The 22,569-nt window shown below is 39.4% G+C and overlaps 1 protein-coding gene across 4 annotated transcripts in view; it reads right to left on the bottom strand.

Annotated features, from left to right (window-relative positions):
- HTT (huntingtin) overlaps positions 1–22,569 on the bottom strand; it is a 4,811,037-nt gene that overhangs the window by 1,850,713 nt on the left and 2,937,755 nt on the right. For all 4 annotated transcript variants that reach the window (XM_044062924.1, XM_044062926.1, XM_044062925.1 and 1 more), the window contains one exon: positions 214–452. In XM_044062924.1, the coding sequence (XP_043918859.1) occupies positions 214–452 (239 nt within the window). The remainder of the gene's footprint in view (positions 1–213; positions 453–22,569) is intronic.

The raw sequence follows: 22,569 nt of genomic DNA, 5'->3' as shown, positions 1-22,569 counted from the left end.
GGGAGACTGAGGGGATCACAACCTGGACTGTAGGCAGTGGCTTAACAGCTCATAACCTTATATCTCTGCACTAAGCAGCATGAAACGTCATCACCGCAGTAGTCAACTTCCCATCTTTTTATACACAAGTAAGCAATCCACAATGTTTCAAAACAGTATCGGTTTAGAATACTGTTAAGCATTGTATTAAAAAAAAAAAAAACTCAGACATACCTAGCAAATATTTCTTCTGGTGGATATTTGATTTGTGTTTCGCCATTTTGCTCTTCTACTGTGGTACTGCTAGGGTTGCCTTCTCTGAGATTCTTGATATTCTGACATGAAATAAAGTAAGGAGACAAGCAAAGTTCTTGAATACGGGACAATATTATATCCTCTGTTGACTGGGAAATTAAAACTCGCAGAACTGCAAGGATTCCAGAAATCCACAACTGGACAGTACTTACAGACACCTAGGACAAAATCAAAGAAAAGCGAATTCAGAAAATGTTTATGGAAAACTCTGACTACACACTGTGTCTACAGATGTATTTACAATACAAATGTTTAATTACTATAGGCTGACATACAATTATGTATATTTGTCCATCTTGTTAACAACACAAGCAGGCCTAAGGTACAAAAACCTAGTTACTTCATTAACAAAAATATAAAGTTTTAATAGCAATAATTGTAATTCCTTTTCATAGCCTATTCGAGTATTATAAATAGATGCAAAGATGTCCATTCCCACTCGTGCACAGTATCAGAAAATATGAGAAGTCCTTCATTCAAATGACATATGACTATACAATAAATATAAATCTGCAGTTGACTGGTGATATAAATCCCATAAATAAGAAACGCTTGCCTCCTTGACATTCTTTTCTTCACTGCATAATTATTTTTGTTGACCAGAGTATTGCAACTAGGCATAGCCTATATTCAAGGAAGGCATGAAGTGGTATTCATGAAGACTAAAGATAATTTGGTCAGAATGTCAGGGGGAAACACCCTGTACTTTTTTGTTAACTGTCATAGGACCTTTTTCATTCCACTGAGTTAGTTCCACCAGTTCAAGCAAAGGGGATAAGAAGAAACTGCTCTCCCCAGTAAACCTTACTGAATGCTCATAGCCAGCAACTCTATTCTGCCAGTATTTCTTCTAGAAAGCTAGAACTACATACAGCGGATATAAAAAGTTTACACACCCCTGTTAAAATGCCAGGTTTTTGTGATATAAAAAAAATGAGACCACAATAAATCATTTCAAAACTTTTCCCACCTTTACTGTGACCTATAACCTGTACAATTCAACTGAAAAACAAACAGGGGAAAAAATATAAAAAATAAAAAAAACATACAATAAAAGCTGGTTGCATAAGTGTGCATACCCTTAAACTAATACTTTGTTGAATCACCTTTTGATTTAATTACAGCATTGAGACTTCTTGGGTACACACCTGCCAGCAATTAAAGAGACTCTGATTAACCCCAAATAAAGTTCAGCTGTCCTAGTAGGATTTTCTTGACATTTACTCAGTTACCTGCTACAGCAAAAGCCATGGTCCGCAGAGAGCTTACAAAGCATCAAAGGGATCTCATTGTTGAAAGGTATCAGTCAGGAGAAAAGTGGTTAGAGAAACATTTTATATAGCCCACCTAATCATGAAGGGATTCACATCTAGATCAGGGGAGGTCATCGTGCCTCTTTACTCATCCCTCATCAGGCCCATAATTGAGTACAATGCCCCTTTTGGGATGTACCTTACCAGACACCTGCAGCAACTGGAAAGACCCCAAAAGTACCTCACCAAGAGGATCAAGGGGCTCAAACAGATGCCGTATGCTGCCCGGTTAAAGAAACTCCAGCTCTACTCAGTGGCATACCGCCTGCTCAGAGGCGATCTGTGCCTGACGTATAAAGCCATGTCCAACCCGGAATTAATGGACATGCTGCACCTCAGAAAATCCAAATCCCATCGAGCTACGCTTGAGGGACTTGAACCTCAGCACTGAAATAAATAGGACATGCTGGAGGGACAGATTCATAACCCAGAGGCTCCCTTCACTCTGGAATAAAATCCCAGTCCAGGTTAGGCAGAGTCCCTCATTGACTCTCTTCAAGAGGAATCTTGATGAGTGGATGGGTGATCATAGGTTTACCCCGGGTATCACTTCTGTGTCACTGTTAGACAGAGGCACAGTATACTAACCTTGAAAAAGGGCATAGCAAAATTAATTTAAAATGGGTGGTGAAAGCCATACACACTCTGGCTAGGCTTATAAATGCCCTAGGGCAGATAGCCTAGTATGAACCTATGAGAAGGGTACAAAAAAATTTCCACAGCATTGGATATAATATGGAACACAGTGAAGACAGTCATCAAAAAGTGGAGAAAATATGGGACAACAGTGACACTGCAAAGAACTGGACGTCCCTCCAAAAGTGATGAAAAGACAAGACAAAAAGGGAGGCTGCCAAGAGACCTACAGCAGCATTGAAGGAGCTGCAGGAATATCTGGCAAGTATTGGTTGTGTACTACATGTGAGAGCAATCTCTCGCACTCTCCATATGTCTAGACTATGGGGTAGGTTTGCAAGACGGAAGCCTTTTCTTACGCAGAAAAACATCCAGGCATGGCTAAAATTTGCAAAACAATACATCAAGTCTCCCAAAAGCATGTGGGAAAATGTGTTATGGTCTGATGAGACATCGGATTAACTTTTTGGCCACAATTCCAAAAGGTACATTTGGTGCAAAAACAACACTTTGCATCACCAAAAGGACACCATCCCCACAGTGAAGCATGGTGGTGGCAGTATCATGTTTTGGGGTTGCTTTTCTTCAGCTGGAACTGGGGCTTTAGTCAAGGTGGACTTTGGTCTAAAACCTACAGATGTCTGCTAGAAAGCTGAAGATGAAGAGGAATTTCACCTTTCAACACAACAATGACCCCAAGCATACATCCAAATCAACAATAGAATGGCTTCACCAGAAGAAAATTAAAGTTTTAGAATGGCCCAGCCAGAGCCCAGACCTAAATCCAATAGAAAAATCCATGGAGTATCCTGAAGAGGGCTGTGCACAAGAGAGGCCCTCATAATCTGACAAATTTGGAGCACTTTTGCAAGAAAGAGTGGGCAAATATTGCCAAGTCAACATGTACCATGCTGACAGACTCCTACCCAAGAAGACTGAATGCTGTAATTAAATCAAAAGGTGCTTCAGCAAAGTATTAATTTAAGGGTGTGCACACTTATGCAACCAGCTTACTGTATGTTTTTTATTTTTTATATTTTTTCCTCCTGGCATATTTGTTTTTCAATTGAATTGTACAGGTTATAGGTTACATTAAATGTGTTAAAAGTTTTGAAATGATTTATTATGGTCTCATTTTTTTATATCACAAAACCCTGGCATTTTAGCAGGGGTGTGTACACTTTTTATATCCACTGTACTTAACTATCAAATGTTGACTTTTCGCAACAATTTTCCATTCTTTCTTTATATCTGGTTTTAATTACTGCAAACCAAATTTCTGAAAGTACGTCACCCAATTCTACAGATGTAAAATACATTAGGCAATTAGGTATTCAGATTCCCAACAACCTCAGCACTTTCCTAAACAAGAAGTCAAGCACTACAGTAAAAATGGAAAAGGAATTCATAATAAATAACAAAAGAAGATCAAAGATGTGAAAGCCCAAACAATAACCAAAGTGACATACATAAGACAATGTGTGCAAAACAAAAAGACAATGTGGGTATCTGTACCAATGCAAATGTGTTATCTGAAAAAAAGGCCAATAGCAAATGACTATAAGAAGTTGAATGAGGAATAAATCTGACACATTTTTAGTCAAGAAGCTGAAAACGTAAATGAAGTAAAAGTACAGTTGTGGGGGTGTAGGGATGGGATTGTGCACTGTTAGCAAAAGAAGTTTAAACAACAAAATATACGTTGCAAGTACATAAAAATGGCTGGTATGATAGCAACCAGACAGATGATTGTCACCAATAATATAACTTTGCACTGGTGACATCTCTCTCACAAGACGCAAGAAAGTATAATTTTAAGTTGTCTGCATAAGGCAGTTATTGCTCCTGAGTATTTTTTTTCTGGAAGTCCTACAAAAGGAGCTTGGGGAAAAAAAAGATAAATATAACCAGTATCGATAAATGATGCAAAATTAAGATTAACCAAAGAAGGTACTGATAACAATTAATTACAATCACTGCAATAAGAATAACTTAAATAACAGCAATAATGCCAGAAGCCACAAAGACCAGTGGTTCTAATATGTTTACTACATATAAGGTTTCCAGACCCACAGAAGCTACAATATTAAGCAGGTTAACTGATACAAGCACTCAAATCTCCTTATTAATAAGGAGAAATTAATCATAGGCACTAAACAGCCTATAAATGCAAAGTACTTTGCAAAGGTAAGGGAAAACAGCTCTTGTACTTTACAAAAAAAGCACCTGAACAGTCATGTCCAAGGGTCAGCTTCTGGTGATTTCTCCTGTCCACCTGGTGTACCTGGGCATACTGGGGCAATGCAGCAACTGCCCCATGTACACAAACAACCCTCTCCTCCTACCAACCAACACTACAACCTGCGAGAGATGCACTTACATATCCAAACTGGAAGCAAAGCTCTCTCCAGCCAAGATTGTGCTAGACAGTCAAGAGGAGAAGGTTAACACCCGCACTACACCTCAAGCAACACATAGCCCTTCAACACCCACACATAGCAACACTAAACCCACATATGCGGAGGCCCTTAACAATAACCTGCCCAAGCAATAAGGACCTCCGAAGCTAAAACGCAAACAAACACCAGTCACAACCAAAGTGACACAAAGCTCACAACACCACTGTGCCACCCAACAACAGCCCCTAAGGCAAGACAACGTACCCAACACTTTAGTCATAGATGACTCTATAGTCAGGTACACTGATGTCCCACTCGCCAGGCTGAGCAAGGAGAAAATTACAGTCAGCTGCCTGTCGGGTACCAGGATCTGCCACATAACGCATGCACTCATGTCACTCCACAACAAGTACAAATACGACTCTGTCATTGTCCATGTTGGAGTGAATGACTTGAGACATACCTCCCTGGACTACATGAAGAGAGACATGGAAGAGCTCTTGGATCATGTGGCCTAGGCAGGTATGACCCTAGCCCAGAGTAGCATCCTGCCTTCGCCAAGAATGATACCACAGTATAAGGGCAAAATGATTGACTTCAACAATTGGCTAAGCTTCTGGTGTCATTCAAAGGGGATCCAGTATCAGTCTGCCTGGGACGACATGATCGACAAACCACGATGCTTTGCCAGAGATGGTCTGCACCGGTCACCCCTGGGATTCAGATTACTGGCTAAAGCTCTTGCCACCCCTATAGTGCCTTTTTTAGGCAAGGTTCAAAGGACAAAACCACCACCATAACAGATACAAGCATGCAAAATCTGAAGGTAATGCTACTCAATGCTAGAAGTCTAAAACTCAAAATGCACTCTCTCCAGGCACTCCTAAAAATGGAGAACATCGATATCTGTGCAGTAACTGAGACCTGGTTCAAGACTCCAGAGAGTACCCCTGCAATACCAGGCTACAACTCTTACCACACTTTTCGGCCACCAAACCAAGACAAAACAAACACTAAAGGTGGAGGAGTGTCCATATTCACCAAGGATATTCACATCTCCAGGTTAGTTGCCCAACACAATGCATCTGAAATTCTCCAACTTCAACTAACACTAGGTAAGACTGCAATCCAAATTGTAGCTTGCTAGAGATCCCCCACCATGCCCCAAGATTTTCACTACACCTTTCTAAACATACTGGAAAATATTAAGATACAACCAAACACCCTAATACTGGGTGATTTCAACTACCCTGCCATTAACTGGGAAAACTACTCGGGTACCAACACCCTTTCCCAACAGTTCTTGGAATTCATAAATTCCAACGCCCTGGATCAACTAATCCATTGTCCCACCAGAGGCTCCAATATCCTATATGCTTTCAAAGCATTTTCTGTCAGGACCAAAAACTTAATGCTGTAGCAAGCCACTTACTACATTCGCTGCTTGTTAAATTTACTTCAGATTAAAGACCACAAAGGACCTTTCAACTCCTCATCTTAGGGGAGAACAGATCATGAGAAGTGCCAGATATGAGAATGGCAATGGATGCTACAGAAGCAAGGTATAAAGTACAGTTTTGTACCTACCATAAATGTAGATGTTCGAGGATCCACATTGCTGCAGTCCTAACCATAGGGGGTAGTCCGCTGTCCAGTCGGCCCGAATACCAAAGTATATGGCTGACGTCGGTCAAGGCGCATTAGACTGATGTCAGGACGTCAGGGTACTAATGCGCATGACCGGCGTCATATCCTCAGTCTTTTCTTGCCCCAGATGTCAGAAGACCCTAAAAAAGACAAGGCCCAAACCAAAACACCAAAAAGCCCTGCACCAAACATATATACAATATATACAATAATATATATATATAACTCACACCACCACCCCTAAACAAAGAGGGGAAGGAGGGAGGGTAAATTGGACTGCAGCAATGTGGATCCTCGAACATCTACATTTATGGTAGGTACAAAACTGTACTATGTTCTTCATTCCACATTGCTGCAGTCCTAACCATTGGGTAGAATCCCAAAGCAGAGGTAAGGGAGGCTGGCAAATCATAAGGAAGCAGGAGCTGTCAACATGCCTTGCAAAATAGCTGTGGCAAAACCAGCCCTAGATTTAGAGTAGAGAGGAAGGTGGTAATGCTTAGAGAAAGTATGCACTGAACTCCAAGTAGCTGCCTCCAAAATATCCTTAGTTGCCACCCCTTAGAAATGCTGTTGAAGTGGCAGTAGCCCTAGTGGAATGAGGTCTAATCCCAGCTGGAATTTCCTTGCCATGATGGGAATAACAAAATGAAATGCAAAACCCAATCCACTTAGAAATAGTTTGCTTAGACACAGGCTTGCCCTGAGAACTCAAAGCAAAAGAAACAAACAACTGCTGAGACTGCCTGAAATCCTTAGTCCTGCTTAAATAATAACGTAACTGCCTATGTACATCTAAAGTGTGTAAAATCTTTTCCCCCTTATTTTGGGGATCTGCATAGAAAGTAGGCAAATGAATAGCTTGGTTTAAAGCCACACTAGAAACCACCTTAGGCATAAAGGAAGGATTAGTACGTAATGATACCCTATCCTTATGGAAAATCAAAAGGGCTCTACTGCCATAAGGGCCTGCAACTCAGAAACCCTTCTTGCAGAAGTAATAGCCAACAAAAAAGCAGTCTTCCATGACAAGTATTTCAATTCAGCAGTAGCCGAGGCTCAAAAGGTTGTAGAGTAAGTTTCTCCAACACAAAATTGAGATCCCAAGCAGGAGTAGGAGCTCACGTGGGGGTCTTATATTCTTTGCCCCTCTAAGAAATTGCTTGAACAAAGGATCACGAAAACAATGGTGGGTCACAATCATAGTGAGCTGAAATTGCTGCAGCATGAATCTTGATGGAAGAGAAAGACAAACCTTTGTCCAGTAACTCAGTAAGATATTGAAGAGCCACACTCAAATTTGGCTCAGTAATCTCCAAATTGTTTGCTGCACTCCAAAACAAAAATCTCTTCCATTTTTCTCCATACACTTTCCTTGTACTAGGTCTTCTGGCTTCCATAATCACATTTAAAACTTGCTGAGGAAGCTGAGACCTGCTGTCTTTCAAAACAGAATATGCCAGGCTGTTAGATGTAGAGAGTGAAGCTTGACATTGAGCAGATGACCGTCCCTCTGAGACAACAGGTGTGGAATCAAGGGTAAAGGCCATGGAGGCCTCCTTACCAGACTCCTCAGTAATGGGTACCAGTACTGCCGAGGCCAATCTGGAGCTATTAAAATCATCCTTGGCTTGTCTTGTCTGACCTTTAGAAGCACCTTTGGAAGAAGAGGCAGAGGTGGAAAGGCATACACATGAAGATTTTTCCAACTGAAAGAAAGAGCATCCACTTTCCAAGCTGTGTGATGAAATCCTTTCGTGCAAAACTTTGGCAGCTGGTGGTTTAGTGGAGAAGCGAACAGATCTATGTCTGGAGTTCCCCATGACACTGTCAATGTTTGAAATACATGAAGATCCAGTTTCCACTCGTGGGGATCCATGATTTGTCTGCTTAATACATCTGCTAAGGAGTTCTGTGCTCCCGGCAGAAACCTTGCCTGAAGAGTTAGTTGCAGACTGGGCGCAGTCTCCCATAAAATCATTGCTTGTCTGCACAATGGGTAAGAATGTGTTCCCCCTTGTTTGTTGATGTACCACATGACAGTTGTGTTGTCTGTTAGAATCAACACCTGCCCTGGAAGAAGTAACTCCTTGAAAGCAATTAATGCAAACTGAACTGCTAACATCTCTTTCATGTTGATATGTAGATGCTGTAGTCTGGCAGGCCACTTGTCTTGTATCCACTTTCCATTTAGATGAGCTCCCAAGCAACATCTGAGGCATCTGTCGTTAGAATCTGACTTGCCTCTGGCCGGGTCACAGAGAGTCCCTTGTTTAGGTGACATTCCTGAGCCCACCACAAAAATTCCTTTTGAATGCAAGGTATTATTTGAATGACAGTGTCCAAATCCTGGCAGTGCTGTGTCCACAGATTTTTGAGATACCATTGTAGCTTCCTCATATGCAGTTTGGCATTGGGAAGCACCAGAATACAAGATGCCATGAACCCTAAGGCTTGAAGGACTGTCCTTGCAGTCAGGCCGGACTGAAGAGATAGATGATGGAAGTAACTGGAAAGATTCTTTTGTTTGTCCGGGGTTAAAAAGGCCATCTGGGCTGCTGTATTCAGTCTCACACCCAGAAAGCACATGTCTTGAGAGGGTACTAGACTGGACTTTATTTCGTTCACAGAATACCCTAGGCATCTTAGCACTGCTATGACATATTCCAGATGCTGTAGAAGATCTTCTTTTCTTGAGCCAGAATCAGGCAGTCGTCCAAGTAAGGATAGATTTGGATTCCTTTTAGCCTGAAGTAAGCTATCACTGGAGCCAGAACCTTTGTGAATACTCTGGGTGCAGTAGATAAGCCAAAGGGCAATGCAGAGAACTGATAATGAGAATTTCCAGCTCGAAGCAGATACTTCCTGCATCTTAGTCTTATTGGCACATGAAGGTAAGCTTCCTTGAGATCTAAAGTTACCATCCAGTGATCTTTGCCCAGCAGAGGTAAAAGCTGTTGTAACGTCAACATTTTGAACTTGGGAATGTCCAGATAAGTGTTGAGGATAGATAAATCCAAAATTGGTCTCCACGTGTTCCCCTTCTTTGGTACTAGGAACAGGCGAGAATAAAATCCTAGGCCCCTTTCTGGTACAGGAACTGGCTGAATGGCCCCTATTTGGAGTAACAAAGAAATTTGCTTGTGAGCCTCTTTCCTTTGTGGAGGAGGAGCGTCTGGCATGCCTTTGAAAGGGGGCAAGGTATGGAAATAAAACCTGTAACCGTGGTGAATGATATCCAAAACCCATCTGTCTTGAGTAATTAAATCCCAATTTTCTTTGAAAAGAGACAGTCTTCCTCCCAAAGGAGCTGCCAGTCGAGAATGCTCTGGCAGCTGAAAAGGCAGGTCACTGGGTCTGTTCTGAAAGGACTGACCCCTGCCCTCACCAGAAGTCTGAGCAGGAGAACTCCTGTTCTAGGCCTAAAAGAACCTTGAGCTCTGCCCCTACCACGTCTAGACCTACCCCTAGACTGGGAATCATACGCAGGATATGTCCATCCCTTAGTAGGCCAATTTCTGCTAAACTTTGGAGGCTGCACCTGCAGAAAATCTTTGACAGTCTGCATAGATTTAGCCTTGTCCTCCATTTTCTTTAAAACTGCTTCCACAGGCGAACCAAACAACACATCAGACTGTAAAGGAGCATCCAAAATCCTTGTTTTAACATGCTCAGCTAAATTCTGATCCCTCAACCAAGCGTGCCTGCGAAGAACAGAACCAGTGGCAGCCACCCTCGAGGAGGCCTGCACAGCATCAAAACCACATTGCAAAGAATGCTTACCCACTTGTTCAGACACATGAACTAAATCTAGCAACTCTTTACACTCAATACCTTCCAGAGCATCCACCTTAGATTTCAATTGTGAAAGGAGATAATTCTGATATTTTAGCATGTGAAACTGACAATTCAATGCCCTCATGGCTAAAGTGGAAGAAGTATACACTTTCTTACCCCATCTATCCAAAGCCCTTGCCTCTTTATCAGAAGGAACAGGATTTTTAACAACAGAGGCCTTAACACCTTTAGGCCCCTGAGAAACAATTTCTGGGTCTGCCCTAGGACTCTTAAAAAGATACTTATGAGCTTCAGGCACCCTATAGTACCTATCAGGTTTAACAGGGGCAGGAGGCAAAGAATCAGGATTCAGGGAAGCCTCTGCAAAAACATCTTCCACCACATTCAACACAGGAGGTATAGCTAAGGGCCTATGCTGGGGTAAAAACAAGAATTCCCTAAGCCTCTTCCTGGAATCAGAGAAATCTTGGCCTTCCCATTTAAAATGCTCCCTCATGGAATGCAGAGTCTCTGAAAATGAAAAATCCTCAGGAGGAGAAGCTGAAGGAGTGGAATCATCCACATCAGAATCAGAATAATGAGGAAACTCCTGCAAGTCTTCAGCCGAAGACTCAGAAGCCTCTGAACACTGTTCAAAACTCTCAAACTCAGGCTCCACCCTAGGCCTCTTATCAGGAGGGGGCATAGAACCTCTAATCATAGTAATCAAATCCTCTGCCATTTTAAGCATATGTTTCTTAGGCACAGAACCTGAAGTGCTAGGAGAAGCCCCCACTGAAGCTAAACTTGGCCTACCTCTCAAGGAAGTCTTGGAAACAGAAGGAGAGGCTCTAACTGCCTTAGGAAGAGAGGGAAGAACAGCTACCTGAGAAATCCCATCAGCCTGGCCTACCTCCTGAGAGGGCACATCCTGTAACAGTAAAGTCTCTGCCTGAGACTCCACAGAAACTCCTGGCAAAACCTCTGGCTCCACTGAGCCTTCTAAAGAACCGACGTCCGGGACTGCCGGTTCTTCAACCCTAGGCTTTGCTGCTTTGTCCTTGCGCTTTTTGACGAAGCGGCGCCGGAGCATCCGGCGGCATTTTATAATTACAACGCTTCCCAAACACTAACCTGGCACAGTCTAACCTTCTCTTAATAGTGCGTTTGTTAAATCTAGCACAAGAGCGGCATCCAACAACGTCGTGCTCAGGCCCTAAACAAGGTATACACAAAGTATGGTAATCCCTATGAAGTATCTGTTTCCCACAAGAAATACAGTTATTCACTTTTTCTGACATCCGGTTAAATACTGAGGCAAGAAAAAACCAAAATGTTCCCCAACGGGGTACTTAGCCAACTTTGATTCGGTCTGAAACTCCAACTTCAGAAAATTTCAGAACGCCAACCTGCACTCGCAAAACTGCTTCTGCATCGGACCATGCGGCAAAAAAGACTGAGGATATGACGTCGGTCATGCGCATTAGTACCCTGACGTCCTGACATCAGTCTAATGCGCCTTGACCGACGTCAGCCATATACTTTGGTATTCGGGCCGACTGGACAGCGGACTACCCCCTATGGTTAGGACTGCAGCAATGTGGAATGAAGAACATCCCTATACACATACGTACTACAGACACGCAGACCGATAAATATACACAATGAAACACATTACCAGTGTACACTGAAACTAATAACAGGCCATGAGACAAATGCCCTCTGCAACACAGAGGATGCAGACATATTTTTAACACCATGCTCTGGCAGGCATCAACCATTATTACAGTGTTCATCAGTGTACGACATTAACCACTCAAACAATGTAGTCAAATCTCAGTAACCCACAGTCTTTCAAGATATACTAAAATTCATGATACACGCATTCAAAGTATACACTGAAATCCCACAAAATTAACTTTCTCCAATCGAATCAAAGACTAAGAAATGAAATAAAACGGGAATGAAAAAATAAATCAATAAAAACAATATTTTTATCAACCTGTGCTAACAGCCAAATATGTATTGTCATCCATTGTACATTATTAACCACTCCAACAAAGCAGACAAATCAAAAGTAGCTCATTCTCTCTCCCTCTCAATTAAACTAAAATTCACACATTACAACTACAAAAAGAAACAAATTCAATACCACAAAAAAACTTCTCCCAACTGAAAAAAAAAGAAACCGAATAAAAAGAAAAATGAGAAGGAAAAAAAGAAAATCAGAAGCACGACCATCCAATTATGAAAATGTCAGCCCTGGCAAAATTGACTAGACTCTAAGCTAAACATAAATACATCAAAAAGTAATAAAGTACAACACTACTACAATATTACAAAAAACTGACACTATCAAACAAAAAAAAAAAATTACTTCAGAACTAGAGAAGACAGCCAATCATGAGATGGCCTGTTCAGAAAAATATGCACACACTGCATGAATCCATATTCAAATAATTTGCCCAAATAATGCAATTACCACATTTAATTAAAGAAACACAGACAGTGTAAAACAAAGTTCTCCTTAATGTAGAGTATTAAATAACTTCTATTCTAAGAAAGGTAACTTGATTTTATGACTTGCAGTTTGAACACTCACTATGAAACATATTCCCTAAACCTAAATTTCATTGTGTGTGTGTGTGTGTGTGTGTGTGTGTGTTTGTGGATGTGTGTGCGTGGGTGTGTGTGGATGTGGATGTGTGTGTGGGTCTACTACGATTGATTGAAAACTCACTTGATTGAAAATGAAATTACTAGGACCACTTCACTGAAAGCTCACTTCACTGAAACTCATTTTGTTGAAAGTTATAAATGGCTTTTCCACACTGTAGTGCGATCCTGGAGTTAGTATGTAAAGTAATGGGGGTGTGGGGGCACAGTCCCCCACATTGGGAGGTATGGGGGGCTTCACCCCCCACATATCTTGGTTATATATTCTCTTTTGAAAACAGTTATTCATTGCACTTATAAGTATCACTGTGTATAGTTTAAAATGTTTATAATATGTGGGGGGCACAGCCCCCCACACCCCCTTACTTTATATACTAACTCCAGGATTGCACTACAGTGGGGAAAAGGCCATTTATAACTTTCAACAAAATGAATTTCAACGAAATGAGTTTTCAGTGAAGTGAGCTTTCAGTGAAGTGGTCCTAGTAATTTCATTTTCAGTCAAGGAGTTTTCAATCAACCGTAGTAGACCTGTGTGTGTGTGTGTGTGTGTGTGTGTGTGTATATGTGTGTGAGTAACCACTACATATATACTCTTCATCCTAGCAAACTTTAATAAACACCTCATTTTATCAGGTGCAAAGTGTAAATATATTTATCCAAAAAGTGGTCTTCTATAAACAATGTAACATAAAATATTCACCTGACTTGAAGTGCTGACATTTTTATCATCTTTCTATCTACAACACCAAACATTTATTACTTGTCTACCACTATTATCATATATTTACCTCCATTCTAACAGAATAATAATTTACCAAAAGATACAAGAAAAAATGAAACTACACAGACAGAGCACACGAAACACACAACACTGACCACCAAAAGCACACCCCTTAAAAATAAAAATCACTAAACAATATAATGGAAACAAACAAATCAAGAATGCCAAAAAGCTAATAAAAATATTAATGGAGAAACAGACCCAAATATGTAAGCAAACAGATACATGTAACTAAACTAAAAATGGCATATTGTAGCAAAACATAGCATGCTACAAAATTCACAGAGAAAGAACCTTATAAAAATAAAACGGTTTAGAGTTACCTCAGTAGAACACTTCCCCAAGATGGCTGCACACTGAACAATGGCTTAATTTCAGCTCTCCCAGTGTGAAAACAGAAATTGAGAAAAGGGGCCAGTGAAATTTATGTTTTGGATAAAATTTAGTTAATAGCTAATAAGTACACTGCCTCGATGCCAGCAAAGAAGAAATTTAGAAAACATGAAAGAACACAAACCAGAAAAGATGAAGAGAAAACACTAGCTGGGAAGAATCTTACAGTTGTTCAGCAAAAAAGCAGTTCAAGCATCAGCTTTGGTACAACAGATGGTTTCCAGGATTTAGAGGAAAAATAAAATGCACTCAAGGGTGATTAAAAAAAATAAAACATTAAGGAATACATCAACTCAAATAACAAAAGGCTTGAAAAAACAGAAGCCACTTTAACTAGTTATTCAGATGGACTGATAAAACTACAAAAAAATCAGAAGATGAAATGAAGAATAGGGTGGCTTAGCATGAGAATTCACAAGACCACCTATTTTGAAAAACTTTAGGGTTTGAAGACAGAACAGAGAGGGAAAACCCCAGACTTTCTGCTCTATCAGAGAAACTGGAGAGAACAGACTATATTAATTTTATGAAAGCACAAACAAGCAACTGGACTGGTGCATAAGAGCAAGATTTGTTGACTGAAATGGCACACTGAGTTTAATATTTACATTAAACACAAAGCATTTACATTAAATACACAAATTTTATATGTTGGAGCAACTTGTCTTACAACTTTGAGTAAAACCTCTACCAGCCTTAATATGAATTTTGCTTTAGCACTGTACTTACTAACTTAGTTGTTCACTTTATTCTGGCATTGTTCATTAAAATTATGTTCATCAGGAGAACCTATCTTCTTAACTAGATGGCTTAATGGTGGAGGTTTCTATCGTTATAAATATTAGAAGTTTGCTCCAGAACATATGCATTCCATTATCACAACATATAATGACAGATTTAATGGAATTAATGTTTATCTGGTTAGAAAATAATAATTTGAAAAAAGGTTAGAAAGCTATGTTTTTTATTTCTTGTACTTTCTCTTGGTCTCTTTTTCTTTCAGAAAAGAAAGCATGAATCATGGCCATGTTTATGTAAGAATATATTTTTCATTGATCATTAAATTTTGTTAAATGTATTTCTAACCTGTTATAAGAACAGAACATTGGATATCATCCCTTACTTTGACAGTCCTTAAACATTGCAGTTTACATATTTAACAATAGATAAATATTTAGGATGTGCCACACATTGCTTTACAGCATTATTAATGCTTTCTGAAAAATATAACTTTTATTTCAGTCTTACATAACTCTTCTGGCTTTTCTCATCTCTCAGAGCAATAATTTTGTCTGTGACAAATTATCTGCTTAGAATCATGGAATACAAAGAGGTCCAGGGAAGTAAATATTGTGGGAAGAAATATCCAGGGAATTGTTATGGCTAGGCTCGTACAGGCCCTAGGGCCAACAGCCTAGTACCAACCTATGAACCTATAAACCTGGTCAAGAGATAGCACCCAAGCCCTATATTAGTAAAGATGCAATCAAAAGAGCAGAAGGAGTTGATCCTGACAAAAATTATGCAGAAAGGAAAAGTATTAAACATTGGAGACAGCAGAGTGATAGTGTAATATGATTATTCAATGTACAAAAGGCAGAAAAGAATCAAATTAATTTCAATAATGAGGAACGTCATGAGGCAGGTGAGATTCAAGCTGCTGTATCCAGCTGCCTTAAGAATATTTTTGTTTCCTCGAGGATGAAAGACATTTTTGGATGTAGAACAGGCTAAGAAGGAAAGTTCATCCAACAAAAGGTGAGCCAGAAGCAAGAATATGATTCTGATTCTCATTCTTCTGACAAAGAAGCTCATAAAGAGACTTTGCCAATGAAATCTTTCCATTGTCCCAAATGAGAGATGGATAAAAAACATGGGAATTGACTAGAAGAATCACAAATTCCTTGATCTTGAGCCAGACTCTAGTGTTAGGAGATGAAGATGATCAGCAACACTGAAATTAGTGAATAAATGGGAGACTAATAAAGTATCAATCACATTTGTGAAATATGTTTTTTGCAAGAAACCACGGCTCAGAAAGACTGGAATTTTCTTGACTTTATAAAACTTGTGTATGGACTGTAAAACATGCACCAAACCTTATGTCACTAATGTTTAAAAGGACACTAAAGGGGAAAAATAACAAACAATTTTGTTCTTATTTGTATTTATATAAACATTTCATGATATACAAACTGCATGTTATATTGTAAAGCAGTTTTCTATAGGGTGCAGTGAGTCATATTTTAAATTGGAGAGGCTCTTTTCAGGGACTGATATATATGCTAAAGATATCAAAGTAAACAAGAATTTTTTTCTTAGCTTTAAGAAATACAGGCTTTACGCTATAACAATGTAAGAAAGGCTGGACAAAAGCAAGTTAATGTTAATATAATGTTGTCATCCTGACCTGCTGTGGTGGTAGTGTACAGAGTGTATTACAGTTAAGATAATTTCCCATTTTTAGAAAGGTGAATGACTAGATTAATGTCCTTGGCTTAAGCTATAAATATTTTTTTGCAGGCAAACAAGCACGAACAATAAGATAAAATGATGAAAGGCATGCAAAAAAATTTAAGTTATTTGCTTTTGCAAAGATACTGCAAATGCTCTGGAATGGACTGCCTGCACCCCTCAGTAGGGGCTCTAATGTTCTGGATTGGACATGGGGGGACACTGTACTTCCCCAAGTGTGATGTCCTCCCTGGTTAGGTCAGACCACAAGTCAGTCTCGTTTGAAGTAACTGCTGGAACTGACACCCTCAAAGGAACAAAAATTATAAAAATCTTTAACAAAGCTAACTACAGCCTACTAAGTGAAGGTATAAAAAGCTTCATACCACCCACAACTGCAGACATCAATGATCACTATGCCAAAGTGTACGCAAATGCCCTGTACAAACACAAGTGACTGCATAAACTCTGTTGTACCTGAATGGATCAAAACAAGATCCTCCCGTAAAAACAAGCCACTGTGGTAGACTTCTGGTATAAATAGATTATATAACAAGAAGAAGAAGAAGAAACTGTTGTCCAAAATCAAGAGGATATAACTCTGCAGAGGAAAAGTTCCCTCCTAATCCTAAACAAGAAAATCAGAAATCTTGTAAAGTCTTCTAAAGCAAATTACGAAACCAGAATCACATCCTTAGCCAAGAACAATCATAAGGCATTCTTTAACTACGTCCAAAGTTTAAAACGGAAATGCCCAGCTATGTGCCACACTGGTTGTACATGGGCTCACTCATACTACACCAGAAGATATTGCTAACCTGCTAGCTGACAGATTCAGCACAAACTTCACCCCCTATCCCCTACTACCAAACCTAAATAATACCAGACACCAGCCCTCTGTCTAGTATCTCTAAAGAACAGGTCATCTCCGCACTTGTCAAGGCCAAAAACACGGCCTCAATTTGACCAGATAACATCCCATGTTGTTTATTAAACAATCTAAAACAAGACCTAGTGGACTCACTTGGCATTCTCTTTAATCATAGCTTGAGAACTGTCTATGTTCTTGCAGAATGGGGAACAGCAACAGTAATCCCCCTACACAAAGGAAGGTCATCAACTGACCCTGAGAACTACAGACTCATAAGGTTAACCAGCCTCATCTGCAAGGCCATGGAAAGAATTATCATGGACTTCATCAACAAGGACATAGGTGACCTCCATACACTGGACCCAACCCAGTTTGGCTTTGTTAAGGGCAGATTATGCTTATTAAACCTGGTGGACTTCTTTGAGAATGTCACCAAAGCCATGGAGAAAGTTACGACAGTGCACACAGCCTATTTTGACCTTGCCAAGGCTTTCAACACAATTCCCCACTCTAGCATTGTTGAAAAACTCTCTCAGACAGGGATTAACCCTTATGTTACTAGATGGGTAGCCAACTGGCTCAATGATATAGCACACACTGTCAAAACTGAAGACTCCACCTCCACCAGTAGACCCATCACCGGTGGAGTACCACAGGGGTCTGTGTTGGGCCCCTTACTGTTTGGCATCTATTTCTCAGAAGTCCAGGCCAAAGTAGATAGCCTTTGGCAAATCAAGTTCGCTGATGATTGCAAACAGGGAGTAATCAGTGAGTTCCCCAATGATGTCAACAAATTACAAGAGGGGCTAACACAAACAAACGAATGGTGCCAAAGCCATGGTGTAAAACTAATTGCAAAAAAAGCATTATTATTCCCTTTGGCAAAACAGAAGTCCTTACAAATTACAATACTGACCACACCCCCCTGAGTTCCAACCTAGTGGTGTAAGACTTGGGAATACTGGTTGATAGCATTCTGAACTTTGACCACCAAGTTTCCAAAATGGTAAGGAAAGCCTTCTGTGTAGCACATCACATAAGCAAGGGCAGAGCATCTAAGTCAAGGGATGTTATTACTCCACTGGACTCAACCCTCATCAGACCACTAATAGAGTATAATGCACCCTTCTGCATGTACCTCACCAAAAACCTGCAGCAGCTGGAAAGACCACAGAGGTTTCTCACTAAGAAAATACATGGACTCCAAACCATGATCTACAGGGACAGGCTGAAAGGCCTATCAATTTACTCTGTATCTTATAGACTGCTGAGAGGTGCTTTGTGCCTGGCCTATAGGGCAATCTCCAACCCTGCCCTAATGGAAATGCTGCACACCCCCAAGTCATATGGCATAGGAGTCACTTGCTCTAGGGATCTCAACCTAGCTTGTAACATTAACAGAACATGCTGGGGAGACAGATATGTCTCCCAAACACTGTTACTTCTCTGGAATAGCTTCCTATTCATGTAAAACAGAGCTCTCACTGACCCTATTCAAAAGGAACCTAGATAATTGGATGGAAGACCACAAATTCCCCCCGTGGTGGCACCCATGTCCCACATGGACAAGGGTAGCCGGTGTTGATCACAGACTTGGAAATGAAGGCTGCAGCTGAGAGTAGTTCACCAGGGGGATTTTGTCCAGTGTGTTCTGAATGAAACGTGTAAAGATTCCTCCATGTACCTGCAGAGTTGTTAACTACGTTTTTCTCTTTGCTGACTGGCTTTTTTTAAACACCTTTACTAAATTATCACTTATGATACAGATAAACTTATATTTATATAAATGCAATTAAACAATATTAACGTCACATGTATACACATATCACATATAATTTTCTATACAATAATTCCAACATTACATAAATTGTTCAGTTCCTGCCTTCTCTTAAATGCCGTTCCTCCTTCAAAACATTTTTCTGCATGTATTGCTCCCACAATTTCAATTTTTATTCCTATGTGATTTACACTTACCCTTCCACAGGAAAAACTGTCACAAGCTTCAAATAAAAATTTGCTTTCATTAATACAACAAATTTTTGAAACCCAGTACATAGATCAAAAACTTTGATTTCTTTGGAAAAAGAAGACTCTGAGGAAGTGAGAAAATATAAACAACAAAACCTAGAGGTATTTGAAAAATATAAAAAAGAAATATGGACATGGGAAAGAAAGAGAGATTTGATATGGTGCAATATTTATGCAAAGGAGAAAGCCAAGTTAACTAACATACAGAAGGCAGTTTCAAACATATTCAAAGAAAAATACAGGCAAAGGCATCCAGATATGGAAAATTTCACAATAAAAAGACTAAAAGCACAAAGATTTAATGTACAAATGACTATTAGTAAAGTAGAAGTTAAAGAAATAGAAGTTGAAGTTATGGAGTGCCTGCGAAATGAAGGACTTAATGAAGAAGGCCTAAAACAGACTACATCACAGCATGCTGGAGTGAGTCCCCAGAATAAGGAAAAGCAAGATGTGAAGAAGAAATATGGACAGGGGAAAGAAAAAGAGATTTAATATGGTGTAATATTTTATGCAAAGGAGAAAGCAAAACTAATACAAAATGAGCAGCACCAAAGACATTTGAAGAAAAATATAAGCAAAAAAATCTAAATATGGAAAACTTTACAGTGCAAAAAATAAGAAGACTAAGAGGAAAAGTAGAGAAAGAGATTAGTAACGGAGAAGCCAAAGAAATAGAAATTGTGGTAATGGAACAGCTACAAAGAGAAGGATTCAGTGTAGAAAATCAAATGCAGAAAGCACCACAACAGGATAGAGCAATGGATATCCAAATTAAGGGGAAACAAGTGGAACAGGAAGCAACAGGTCAGGTGCCATATCAAGATATTTTGGAGCCTTCCACAGGAAACCAGTATAAAAGTTCACTTGAAGCTAGACAGGAAGGAAAGGAACAAGAAACTCTGATGCAGTCAATGTTGAGGAGTGATAGGCCAGTGAGTTTCCATATGACAAAACAACAGATGACAAAGGATGAAATGGAAGAGAATGTACCACAAGAAGATGTAATAGAACTTTCTATAGAATCCCCGCAGGAAATGGAAAACAAGGGATGTGCCCTCAATATGGAAGAAAAGGAGTTAAGAGAAGAGTTGCTTGATTTAATAGACAAAGACAGATATATCAAGATCAATGAGAGAAATATGCCGCAGAAGGTTAATAAAACCCCAAAAGTCAGAAGCTTGATAAAAAAAATGAACACAGTAATTAGGACTGTCCATAGAGATCCATGCGATATAACAGAAGTAAACAGAATACATTACTGTGCTGCTAAATTAATAACTGATAAAATTCTACCACACGAACATAGGGTAGCAAGGGAAAAGGGGGGGTGAAAGTGAATACCATCATGGAAATATCGAATAGAGAAAACTATAAAGCAGCTAAGACAAGAAGTGTCATTGTTAGAAGATTATAGATGAGGGAAAAGATCAACAAAAATATTAAGAAACATAGATGTGATAAAAGCAATGTGCAGTATTAGAACAGACCAGGATCTATTATGCACTACTGAAGATAAACTAAAAATTTCAAAACAGACGGAAAGACTCAGAAGATACGAAGATAAATATAAGGGAAAAGCACAAAATAAGCAATTTATTGATGACCCAAAAAGGTTTTATAGAGAATTGGGAAATTAGGTAAAAGGAATTGATAGACCGCTGAAAAAAGAGGAAGTAGATACATTTTGGAGAAGTTTCTATAAAGATCTTGAGGAACATAACAAATATGCTAAATGGATAGAAGTAAAAGAAAGAATAAGAAGTTTTAATGTACAGGATATGAAATGGGATGAAATAACAGCCAGAGAGATTGAAACAAAGTTGAGAAAAGCCTCTAATTGGAAAACCCCAGATGCAGTACCTAACTTTTGGCTTAAAGTATTAACTTCTTTACATGAGGATCTAGCCATGAGTAAGAACTATTTATATTCACACCACGAACAGACACCGCACTGGTTAACAGGAAAAACAATGCTCTTACTTAAAAGCGAACCTGCAAGCTACCCTAAAAATTACAGACCAATAACTTGTCTTCCGACGACGTATAAACTCTACATGGGGATTGACGCTGACAGAGTTTATAGTCATTTAGAAGAAAACTCAATTATGGCAGTAGAACAAAAGGGCAATAAAAGAAAGTCATATGGAACAAAGGATCCTCTGTTGTTAAATAAAGTTATAGTGGAGAACTGTAAGAAAGTGAAGAATCTAAGTATGGCATGGATTGACCATAAAAAAGCATTTGATAGTATCCCACATTCGAGGATAAAAGAGTGCTTAAAAATGTATAAGGTACATCCTACACAGATTGATTACATTACAGTAACCATAAAACAGTAGCAGACCACTTTGTAATTAAGCCATGATAGAGGACAGATTATTATCCCAGGGATAAAAATCCAAAGGGGGATATTCCAGGGTGACTCCCAGTCACTGTTGCTATTTTGCCTTGCCATTAATCCATTAAACTGTTTACTTAACAGCTTAGGTCATGGCTATAATTTGGCTTCTAGAAAACAACAAAGTATAATAACTTCTCATCTTCACTTTGTCGATGATTTAAAATTGTATAGCTCATCAGACGAGGAACTGAAAGCACAGCTACAGGTTGTCAAAACTTTTTCAGATGATATTGGAATGTCATTTGGTCTTGACAAATGTGCAAAAGCAACCTTTAAAAAAGGAAAATTGGAGCACCAGGAAAACATCAGCTTGGGGCAATAATGTGATATAAAAGAACTTGAGCAAGAGGGGGTGTATAAATACTTGGGAATTGATGAAGGATCAGCAATAAAACATGAACAAATGCGAATAAAGCTTAGTAAGGAGTACTTTAGAAGACTTAAATTAATCCTGAAAACAGCATTGACACCTAGGAACAATATCCAAGCTCTAAATCAATTTTCTCTTCCTGTCCTAACTTATAGTTTTGGAGTGACTGACTGGCCCCAAAAACATGTTGGATAGATTGGATATCAAAACAAGGATGCTTTATGCTCACCAAATGATTTCTAAAAATCAGTGTATACCAGTATTATATATTCCTTGTTCTGAAGGAGGGATGGGCCTCCTTGAAATTTATTACATGTATAGATCTGCAATCGTGGGACTCCACACATATCTACTGACCTCACAAGATCCAAATGTGGTGAAAGTTTTGAAACATGAGGAGAATAAATCTAAGATGACATCTCTGCTTAATTTAGCAGAAGCATATCGACATCAAGCAGGAATGGAAATCAAACCAGAAGTGGATAAAAATCAGGCAGCAACTGAATGTGCTAGAGAAGTCAAG

The sequence above is a fragment of the Protopterus annectens genome, chromosome 2.part1 (assembly GCF_019279795.1).
Source record: "Protopterus annectens isolate FY-2018-M chromosome 2.part1, PAN1.0, whole genome shotgun sequence".
NCBI classification, from domain to species: domain Eukaryota; kingdom Metazoa; phylum Chordata; order Ceratodontiformes; family Protopteridae; genus Protopterus; species Protopterus annectens.
The sequence above is the reverse complement of the archived record's forward strand: the minus strand, read 5'-3'. Positions and strand labels throughout refer to the sequence as shown.